General features: G+C 41.9%; 1 protein-coding gene across 1 annotated transcript in view; it reads left to right on the forward strand.

The window, feature by feature from the left end:
• Positions 1 to 11,943, forward strand: part of Tctex1d2 (Tctex1 domain containing 2) — a 23,431-nt gene that overhangs the window by 7,810 nt on the left and 3,678 nt on the right. Inside the window, exon 3 of the mRNA XM_013019390.1 lies at positions 4,682 to 4,751. Within this exon, the coding sequence (XP_012874844.1) occupies positions 4,682 to 4,751 (70 nt within the window). The remainder of the gene's footprint in view (positions 1 to 4,681; positions 4,752 to 11,943) is intronic.

The raw sequence follows: 11,943 nt of genomic DNA on the forward strand, positions 1-11,943 counted from the left end.
TTTTTGCTTATGTGGTGCTGAGGAATCGAACCCAGGGCCTCATGCATGCAAGGCAAGCGCTCTACCACTGAGCCACCTTCCCAGCCCCTCCCATGAGACTCTTATCTCCAGTTAATTACTCAAAAACCAGAAGTAGTGCTGTGGCTCAGAGTGGTAGGGCACTAACCTTGAGCAAAAGTGCCCAGATCTTGAGTTCAAGCCCCATGATCACCCCCCCCACACACACACACAAACACACAAAAAAAACCCACACTCATTGTAATCAAACTGGACAATATAGAACAGTATACTTACCATTTAAAAATTGTAACTACTTACCATTTTGATCTGTTTTATTTTCCTGAGTTTATTTTAATTTTTAGGAATTAACAAAATATAGAAGTACAAAGAAGAAATCCCATGTATTTCTGTCAGAATTAAGCATTGTTAATATTTTAGTGTTTTGTTTCCTGACTTTTTTCCCCCCCTTTGGTTGTGAGGCTTGAACTCTGGGCCTGGGCACTGTCCCTGCGCTCTACAGCTCAAGGCCATCGCTCTACCACTTGAGCTACAGTGCCACTTCCGGTTTTCTAGTGGTTTATTGGAGATAAGAGCCTCAAAGACTTTCCTGTCCGGGCTGGCTTTGAACCTCGATACTCAGATCTCAGCCTCCTGAGTAGCTAGGATACAGGCATGAGCCACCGGCACCCGGCTTGTATATACTATTTTCTGTAGTTGTATAGTGTTAATTCTATACGAGTGTGTGTAATTTTATTTTTTTATTGTGGACCTCAGGAACTCAGACATTGCCAGACAGGTACTCTACCACTTTAGCCACACCCTGGATGTTTTATCTCTTAATTATTTTTCAGATAAGGTTTGTGTTTTTGCCCCATGATATCCTTGGATCACATGATCACGTTTCCTGTATCTCCTGTGTAGGTGGAATCACAAACATGAGCCACTGCACCTGGATTATTGGTTAAGATGGGGTCTTACTAACTTTTTCTAGGCTGTCCTTGAAACATCATCCATCTGACGTCTACTTCCCTACTACTAGTTGGGATTATAGGTGTAAGCTACCGTGCTAGGCCTTATTCAATGTTTAAATGGAATAACTGATCACAATTAAATCCTTTTTTTAAATTCATGGATATGAGGTCTTTTCTTTTTTTGTATACATTAGTTGTGCAAGGGGGGGGTTCACTGTGACATTAATTGGGATATGATGTATCCCAATTAATCTCATTCCTCTATCATTTCCATAGACCCCCTTCAAAAATGATTTCAACAAGTTTCATTGTTCTGTTTTCATGCATGCATATAAACTACTTGGACAATATATATTCTTTATTTTGGTGAGCTTTTTTTTCCTTTTTGGTGCCAGTCCTGGGGTTCAGGGCCTGCTTTCCCTGAGCTTTTTTTGCTACAGTACAGCTACAACTCTACTTCAGCTATTGGTAGTTAATTGGAAATAAGAATCTCATAGAAGCTGGGCGCTGGTGGCTCACACCTGTAATCCTAGCTACTCAGGAGGCTGAGATCTGAGGATCGTGGTTCAAAGCCAGCCTGGGCAGGAGAGACCGTGAGACTCTTATCTCCAATAAACCACCAGAAAACCGGAAGTGGCGCTGTAGCTCAAGTGGTAGAGCGCTCGCCTTGAGCTGAAGAGCTGAGGGACAGCGCCCAGGCCCAGAGTTCAAGCCCCACGACCGACAAAAAAAAATAAAAAAGAATCTCATAGACTTTCTTGCCAGGCCTGGCTTTGAACCTCAATCCTCAGGTCTCAGCTTCCTGAGAAGCTAGGATTATAGGTGAAAGCTACTGATTGCCTGGCTTTAACGAACTCTTGTAGGTTTTTTTCAGCTAAAGCTCATAAATGCTCTACTTCCTGTGTTGTTTCTTGCCTTTTGACTTTAAAATATACCTTGTACAAATATAACATTTTTGGGAAAATAATTGGTTTTCTTGAGTCTTGTGTACTTTATTGCGTTCTGGCAATGAACATGAATTGTCTATGGGGAAATCTGAATCTAAAAAGTCCTTGAGCTGGGGTATAGCTCAGAGATAAAGTGCTTGCTGAGCACGAATAAGGCTGAGGTTCATTCTCTAGCATGGCAGGAAAGCAGAGTCCTGTCCTTTCGCCCTTGAGGTCAGTATTGAACATCTATCTTTCAGTCTGCAGCTTTTGATTTTTTTTTGTTGTTGTTGTTGTTGTCGGTGGTGGGGCTTGAACTCTGGGCTTGGGTACTGTCCCTACATTCTTCAGCTCAAGGCGAGCACTCTACCAATTGATCCACAGAGCCACTTCTGGTTTTATGTCTGGGCTGGCTTTGAACTGCAATCCTCAGATCTCAGCCTCCTGAGTAGCTAAGATTACAGGGCGTGAGCCACCAGCGCCCAGCTTGATTTTTTTATTCAAGCACATTTTCTTTACCTCAGAATTCTGTTTCATTTGTTATATAGTCTCTTCAGGACACGTGATTTGTCTTTGTCACCCACATGTACTCATTCCTTTTTCATTTACACTTTTATTGTTATTATAAAGGTGATACACAGAGCAGTTATAGTTCCGGGTTAGATGAAGAGTACAGAGTCACCCCTTCTCTCATTCTCTCCCAGTATTTCCTCCTGTTCCTACCCACAAGTTGTATAGTTCATTTCAACATAGTGTCTCGTGTCTGTGTTCACCCTTCGGCCCTCCATTTCTGTGTCCCTCCCTTTACCTTCCCAAAGACAGATAAACAAGACAAAAAGAAAAGAAAACATAAAGAAAAAAAGAAAAAAACCCTCATTTCCATTTCCTGAGTTCATTTCAATAAATATTATTTTATATGATCAGATGCACTGGGCGTTCTCCTTTGTGTTCCTCCACTAAGAATATCCTCCTTTGGTCTCCCTGTGTGTGTCTAGAATCCTATCTGATTTATCATGTCCCAGGGTATTTTAGATCTAGCTTCAGTATATGAGAGAAAACATGCATTGTTTTGTGTTTCTGAGCTTGGCTTACCTCACTTAACATGATTTGTTCTAGGACCATCTATTTCCCTTCAAAGGACATAATATTAGTCTTTCTAATAGGTGTGTAAAATTCTGTTGTGTATAGCTACCACAGTTTTTGGATGCACTCATCTATTGTAGGGCACTTGGGTGTTTTCATGACTTGGCTATTGTGAATAGTACAGCAATAAGTTGGTGTTTTGTTTTTTGTTTTTGGTCCAGTCGTGGGGCCTGAACTCTGGGCTTGGGCTCTGTCCCTCAGCTCTTCAGCTCAAGGCTAGCGCTCTACCACTTGAGCCACAGTGCCACTTCTGGCTTTTTTTTTTCTTTTTGCTTATGTGGTGCTGAGGAATCAAACCCAGGGCCTCAGGCATGCAAGGCAAGCGCTCTACCCTGAGCCACCTTCCCAGCCCCCTATGTGGCAATTTCATTGAGTTTGTGTGTGTGTGTGTGTGTGTGTGTGTGTGTGTGTGATTGAAACTTCTTTATTACTATGAGTTTTCTAAGGACAGAGGATGTCTTATTGGTGTCTGCAACCCCAGGCCTATGTCAGGACCTGACATAGGGAAAGGATAGGGAAGCAAACAAAGGTTTACTGAGAGACTACCAAGTGTAGCTACTAGACTAGATGCTCTGTAGATTGCTATACCTTATCTTGCCTAACCTTACAACCTCCTAGGCAGGTAGGTATTCCCATTTATTTTTTTAATATATATTTTTATTGTAAAGATACTGTACAGAAGCCGGGCGCTGGTGGCTCACGCCTGTAATCCTAGCTACTCAGGAGGCTGAGATCTGAGGATCACGGTTCAAAGCCAGCCCGGGCAGGAGAGACCGTGAGACTCCTATCTCCAATAAACCACCAGAAAACCGGAAGTGGCGCTGTAGCTCAAGTGGTAGAGTGCTTGCCTTGAGCTGAAGAGCTGAGGGACAGTGCCCAGGCCCAGAGTTCAAGCCCCACGACCGACAAAAAAAGAAAAAGAAAAAAAAAAGATACTGTACAGAGGGGTTACAGTTACATAAATAAGGTAATGAGTACATTTCCTATCGAGCATTGTTACCCCCTCCTTTGTTTTTCCCCTACCATCCCTTCCTTCCCCACTTTCCCACCTCCTTAACTCCTTTCCTTCAAGATGTAAAGTTCATTTTCAATTTACTATCTTGTACATTGTTACAATGGGTCAACTTGTATCCTTGTTTCAGCAAAATGTTCCCCTTTAACAGATGAGGAAAGTTTTTTCTTTTGTGGGTCATGGGGCTTGAACTCTGGGCCTGGGCACTGTCTCTGAGCCCTTTTGCTCAAGGCTGGTGCTCTGCCATTTTGAGCCACAGCACCTCTTTTAGTTTTCTGGTGTTAATTGGAGGTAAGAGTCGCATAGTCTGGACTTTCCTGCCTGCGCTGGCTTTGAACCTGCCATCCTTAGATCTTAGCCTCCTGAGTCGTTAGGATTACAGGTCTAAGCCACTAGCACCTGGAGATGAATGAATGCAAATAGAAAAGTTAGCTAAGTTCTCCAACATTTTCCTCTTGGTTACTTTGACTTTAGAGTCTAGCTCCTGGCTTCTGATTCCCAGCTTCCCATTATTTCCACAAGTACCTGTGGATTCAGTGTCTGTTCCGAATGATTTGCCTTCAAGCAGATTTGCATGCAGTTTTATTAAATACTTGCTAATAGGTAACTTTCCTATCTTTCCTTTCTAGAAATGGGATTTGATCGATATAAAATGGTGGTGCAAGTACTCATTGGGGAGCAAAGAGGTGAAGGAGTGTTGTGAGTAGTCCTTCTCGCTTTCTATTTTTCTTCATGTGTGTTGCTTAGGAAGTAAGGATGCTCTTGATAATTCAGTAAGATCGTGTCAGTAAGGACAGCTGGACCCTGAAGAGGTCTTGGTACTAAAATAATAGGTAGACAGTATAGGAGAGCTCTTCCAGATAACTCATTCCTCATAGATCTACGGCCTAACAAGTATGTCAGAGTTTGCATGTATGCTTCCATAGACAATGGAGTATTATGAACCTATGTGTCTCCTGAACTCTTTTTTTTTGCCCAGCTTTTTATCACTCTCTCAGAGTTTTTTTTAAAGAGTTACTTGAGCCGTATTAGCAGATTTAATACCTCCTGTCCCTGTTTTCAGACAGTCTTTTGTAGCCTAGGCTCTGGTTGAACTCAGAATCTTCTTGCCTCTACCATCCCAGTGCTGGGATTATAGGTATGTACCACCATGCTGAGCTAATTAATAGCTGTTCCTTAAGTTCTTGTTCTTGGCTAGTCTTAAACTTCGCTCTGATTATTTGGACCTTACGTCAGTTATGGAACTTGTTTTGCTAACTACTTATATTTTTCTCCTTTATTGGCTTCTGGTTGTCTCTTGCATCTCCAACTGTGAGCTTTCTTCAAGGCTCAGTTCTTGGTCTTATTCTCAGTACTTTTTTTGCTTATTCCTTCTTATGACCTGAAATTGTCATTTTTGTATGGTTGATCCCCAAATCTGTTTCTTGTCTTTTCCTATGCCCAGGCGTTACTCCTTCACCTTCCTTTGTAAATAATGCCTAGTGTTTTGTAAGAAAATACTAAACAGTTGGTTTGATGGATTTTTCAAGTGCCCTGTATAGATATTATCAGTATCCTCTATAGAATATTAGCTCTGGAAAACACTGAGATTATTTTGTTTCCTTATTTTCTAGATGATATATATGCAAGGTTTACCCAAAATTACCTATGTGGTTAGTATCAGGGTCAATAGGAAGAGCCAGTGTTCTGACTCAGATAAGTGACTTCAGCACAGTGCCCTGCCCTTTTGGCGACAGGGCTACAGATTTCCTTACCACAAAGAAAAAGAAATACTTGCTATGGGGAGGGCTGGGAAGGTGGCTCAGTGGTAGAGCGCTTGCCTTGCATGCATGAGACCTGGGTTCAATTCCTCAGCATCACATAAGAAAAAAAAAGCCGGAAGTGGCGCTGTGGATCAAGTAGTAGAGCGCTAGCCTTGAGTTGAAGAGCTGAGGGACAGCAGCCAGGCCCAGAGTTCAGGCCCCACGACCGGACCCCCCCCCCAAAAAAAAAGAAATACTTGCTATGAGGACTAGGAAGGTGGCTCAGTGGTAGAGCGCTTACCTTGCATGCATGAGGCCCTGGGTTTGATTCCTCAGCACCACATAAACAGAAAAAGCCAGAAGTGGCGCTGTGGCGCAAGTGGTAGAGTGCTAGCTTTGAGCTGAAGAGCTGAAGGATAGCATCCAGGCCCAGAGTTCAAGTCCCATGACCAACAAAAAAAAAAAAAAAAGAAAGAAAGAAAGGAAAGAAAGAAGGAAGGGAAGAAGAAATATTTCTATGAGACAAACTCATCCTTTCTTTAAAAAAATAAATTATTTTCTTGTAAAGATGCTGTACAGAGAGGTTACAGTTACATGAGTAAGGTAATGAGTACATTTCTTGTCAAGCATTGTTGCCCATTCCTTTGTTTTTCTTCTACCATCCCTTCCCTTCCTACCTCCCCCACTTACTCCCCCCCCCAAAGTTATAACAAACTCATCCTTTCTAAACTCTCAGATTCTGTATGTTTAATGGCTTGAGCAGCATGTTTTAGATCCATTCTTTCTTTTTGCAGTGGTTACAAGATAGTAACTAATCCCTTGCTATGGTGCCTCACTGGGGTCCAAGATAAGGCTGTTCTGTTATATCTGTGCACATCGTCACAGTGGCTCAGTACTACATTCACAGTCCTTACCAGGGAGAAGAGTCCTGTTTTCTTATTTTCATCGTGAGTCTAAATATAGCTGAAATATCACTTTTGAAATCCTGTTTCTTTTTTTCCCTAACCACTTTACAATGTGTATCTCTGTCATTTTCTGACATGTTGGTTTTTCTTTGTAGTTGTTCTCTTTGGGATTCTTCTTCAATCTGTGGGTGCATGTTTTGAACCCATTTGAGAAAATTCTTTCTCTCTCTCTCTATATATATATAATTTTACAGTAGATTCTTTTTCTTTCTTTTTTTTTCTTTTTTGTGTTTTGAGACAGGCTCTCACTGAGCCTTGAATTTACGTTCTCTAGTCTGAAAGAAAATTCAGGATTCTCTTGTCTCTACCTCTCCAGTGCAGGCATTACAGGCATTTGCTACAAGGTCCAGCTGTAAGTTTTAAATTTACAGAAATGTTACAGAGATAGTCCAGAAATTTCCCATGTACTCTAGATTTTTTCCCATATCACTAATGTTTTAGAGCATGAATCATTTATTATTTAATACAACAATGTTGAAGCATTATTAAATCCATACTTTGTTGTGATTACTTTGTTTTGTTTTCTGAGACAAGGTATCACTACATAGCCAGGGCTTACCTTGAGCTCTTTGTTTTTTTAATTTTATTTTTTGTCGGTTGTGGGCCTTGAACTCTGGGCCTGAGCGCTGTCCCTCAGCTCTTCAGCTCAAGGCTAGTTCTCTACCACTTGAGCCACAGCGCCACTTCTGGTTTTCTAGTGGCTTATTAGAGATAAGTGTCTCATGGACTTTCCTGCCCAGGCTGGCTTTGAACCATGATCCTCAGATCTCAGCCTCCTGAGTAGCTAGGATTACAGGTGGGAGCCACCAGCACCAGGCTGCCTTGAATTCTTGACCTACTGTTCTCACCTCCTGAGAGATGGGATTGCAGGTGTACACCACCTTACTTTTTTTTTTTTTTTTTTTTTGCTAGTCCTGGGCTTGAGCTCAGAGCCTGGGCACAATTCCTGGGCTTCTTTTGCTCAAGGTTAGCATAGTACCAACTTAAGCCACAGTGCCACTTCCGGCCTTTTCTGTTTATGTGGTACTGAGGAATTGAACCCAGGGCTTCATGCATACTAGGCAAGCACCCTACCACTAAGCCACATTCCCAGCCCACCTCCTTTTCTTTCTTTATTGTAGCTCTTTAGGATTTTCAACTAACAGCCTGGAATGTTCACTGAGACCCAGCCAATACTGACTTTTAGTCCTTATTTAAAGATTACATAAAACTTTGCTCATAGGCTTTTTCCTTAGGTTTTTTTTTTCCCTCTAGATTTGTACTGACAAACCTAGAGTCAAAACAGCAAATAGTATTTTAAAGTTATGGAGATCAGGGATCCAAAGTGGGTTTCGTTAAGATAAAAGGTGTCTGGGTTGGGAATGTGGCTTAGTGGTAGAATGCTTGCCTAGCATGCATGAAACTCTGGGATCGATTCTCCAGTACCACATAAACAGAAAAAGTGGGAAATGGCCCTGTGGCTCAAGTGGTAGAGTACTAGCCTTGAGCAAAAGAAGCCGGGAATTGTGCCCAGGCTCTGAGTTCAAGCCCCAAGACTGGAAAAAAAATGTTTAATTTATTCATACATCTATCTGCAAGCCTCTTTTTTTCCATGTAATAAAATACATTTATAGAACTAAGAATGTGAACATTTAAAGGACTATTATTTTGTCTACCACACTTAGCTTTTTAAAATTCTGCTACCAAAGTGCAGAATTCAGGACATCTTGAAGAAAAAAAACCTACCTTGTGAAAAGCTTAGTTTTATTCTGACCCATTTATAGCTATCTTGGTCCCTCCAGACTCCAAATTTCTCTCTGTCCTTTTGAGACAGTCCTGCTGGGTTCCTTTCCTCACATATGCAAAACTAAGATTCTTGGCCTCTAACCATGCCTCGAACTGGCAAAGACTTGGGGGGAAATTCTGCTGTGGAATAGTAGCTTACCTCTCTAGTCATATCTTAATGTAATTCTGGCTACTTAAGATCTGCTTGCTTATGTAGCTCTTCGACATTTTATCCAGATTTCCTAAATGATCTCAGTGGGAGCATTAGCCTACTACACAAGCTCTTCTACCATACTGCTAAGACCTTTAGAGTTAACATATATATAAATGTATGTGTAAGTATGTATGTACGTACATACATATGTATGTACATTCACATGTGTATGTACCTGTACATACATACAGCATGCTTCCTGGTTGAACAACGTTTTCTGTATGACTATATGACCCAGGTTTCTATTGAACATTTTTCTTTTTTTGTCAGTCGTGGGGCTTGAACTCTGTGCTTGGGCGCTCTCTACCACTTGAGCCACAGCTCCATTTCCAGTTTTCTAGTGGTTTATTGGAGATAAGAGTCTCATAGACTTTCCTGCCAGGGCTGGTTTTGAACCATGATCCTCAGATCTCAGCCTGCTGAATAGCTAGGATTACAGGCGTGAGCCTGGAGTGCCCAGCTTCTATTGAACATTTTTAACCCTAGACCTAGAGTTGGACATTTGTCCAAAGAGCCTTGTTTCTTTTACTGGGAAATGGTGTGAAGAGACCAGAGTTTAGAGACAAGGACTGTGTTATGCAAATCTTTGTTTTCTTCAAATGCAGCATTTTGACTGATCTATATAATTGTTACTCAACAAATGTTTGTTAATATATTCATGTTTTCTTGCTATGTTTGGGTATGGCTTCCTTTAGTCCTGCCTTTTTCTTCTCTCCAACTTCTTTAAACTTGTGTGGAACTATTACAGATTTCAAATATTGCATAACTTGGAGGCTGAGATTAGATAGACATTAAAATCATTTAATCCCAATAAGTTACAAGTGAGCAATAAGCATAATTACTCATGTGTGTTACTTCCCCCCATTTAACTAGAAATTATTTGATTTGTGGTGTACACACATCATAGCTGAGGATTGAACACAGTCTCATGTATACTACTCAAATGCTTTATCACTAATTTGCACCCCTAACTATATATATATATATTATAGTATATATTTATATTACAATAATATATATTGTAAAATATGTATTTGCCAGTCCTAGGACTTGAACTGCCCTGAGCTTCTTTTGCTCAAGGCTAGCACCTGCCACTTGAGCCACAGCACCACTTTTGGCTTTTACTGTTTATGTGGTAGTAAGGAATCAAACCCAGGACTTCATGCATACTAGGCAACACTCAACCACTAACCAATAAATATTTTTGAACTGGCTAATTAAGTCTGCTAATTTTACTTCATTTCTTTTTTTTATTTTTTTTGGGGGGGTCCAGTCGTGGGGCCTGAACTCTGGGCCTGGGCGCTGTCCCTCAGCTCTTCAGCTCAAGGCTGGCACCCTACCACTTGAGCCACAGTGCCACTTCTGGCTTTTTTCTTTTTGCTTATGTGGTGCTGAGGAATCGATCCCAGTGCCTCATGCATGCAAGGCAAGCACTCTACCACTGAGCCACCTTCCCAGCCCATGATGAAACTTTTGAAAAGAAAGTATGAAGCCAGGTGTGGTGGCAAACACCAGTAATCCCAGAATTCAAGAGGCTAAGGTAGGAGATTGCAAGTTTGAGGCCAGTTTGTGTTATATAGTAAGACCTTATTCCCCTATCCTCCCTGTCCCCCCTGCCCCCAAAAGAGGGGAAAACATATGAAGTGGAATCACAGTGGCATGTGCCTATAATCCTAGCTTCTTGTGGAGGCTGAGGCAGAAGGATCCCTTGAGCCTAGGGGTTTGGGGCTTCCTTTATTTGGTGCCAGTCCTGGGGCTTGAACTCAGGGCCTGGGCACTGTCCCTGAATTTTTGTGTTCAGGGCTAGCACTCTGCTACTTGAAGTATAGCTTCATATCTTGCTTTTTTGCCAGTTAATTGGAGATAAGTCTCAGACTATTCTGCCCATGGTGGCTGCTAACTGTGATCCTCAGCTCTTAGCCTCCTAGTGGCAAGGATTATAGGCATGAGCCACCAGTACCCAGCCTCCATTTTTTTTAGTTTGAGTAATTTTTTTTTCTTACTCAAGAATTGGGGAATGTAGAGTGGCCAGTATGAACATTTATAGGGAACATAGCATCCTGTAAGAGACAAATCTGGATTTAGTTTGAAGACTGAATTTTAGTTCAGAGTTTACACTTTTCTTTTCTGGGACTCTATAAAATGATCAGGTTGGACTGAACCATCTTTTGAATCCTTTGCAGACCTTGTGAAGAAAGAATTGTACAGGAATTGCGCTCACTGAAAGTCACATATAAGTGTCTTAGCAGAAGTAAACTATAGCAGCACTCCATCCAGAATATTTAAGATATTGACCTCTGTGGATCAAGGCTCATACAAGCAAAAAGTTAAATCTCAGCTGGGCACTAGTGGCTCATACCTATCATCCTAGCTACTCAGGAGGCTGAGATCAGAGGATCATGATTTAAAGCCAGCCGGGGCAGGAATGTCTGTGAGACTCTTTATCTTCAATTAACCACCCAAAAAAGCCAGAAGTGGAGCTGTGGCTCAAGTGGCAGAGCACTTGCCTTGAGTGGATAGAGCTCAGGGAAAGCAGTAGGCCTTGAGTTCAAGCCCCAGAACCAGCACCAAATTAAGAAAAGAAAAGAAAGAGACTGGACATAATGGTATACATTGATAATCTTAGCCAAACAGGAGGCATAAGTAGGAGAATCAAAGTTCAAGGTTGGCCCTGTGCCAACGTATGAGATCCTATCTGAAACATAGATAAGTAAAAATATCAGCGATGTAGCCAAGGTGGTAGAGCACTTGACTAGCAAGTATTAGGTCCAGAGTTCAAACTCCAAAATGGTAACAAAACAACAAAAAGATGACCCTTGTCCTCAGGCAGGCTGTTGGGATCTGGGATCTGATACTGCTAGAGCCCTGGAGCTGGTCAAGTCAAGCTATGAACAGCCTAACCTATGACTGGCTGTCCAGATTACCCAACATATTCTACCAGAAAAACAAGATTTTTCTCTGCAGGCTAATCTATGGAAAGGTTTGGAAGCACTGTTCTATAAGAATGTATGGCCTGGGGGCTGGGAAGGTGGCTCAGCGGTAGAGTGCATGCCTTGCAAGCATGAGGCCCTGGGTTCGATTCCTCAGCACCACATAAACACAAAAAGCCAGAAGTGGCGCTGTGGCTCCAGTGGTAGAGCGCTAGCCTTGAGCTGAAGAGCTGAGGGACAGTGCCCAGACCCAGAGTTCAGGTCTCATGACTGGCA

Source organism: Dipodomys ordii, unplaced genomic scaffold, assembly GCF_000151885.1.
Source record: "Dipodomys ordii isolate 6190 unplaced genomic scaffold, Dord_2.0 Scaffold45, whole genome shotgun sequence".
NCBI lineage: Eukaryota > Metazoa > Chordata > Mammalia > Rodentia > Heteromyidae > Dipodomys > Dipodomys ordii.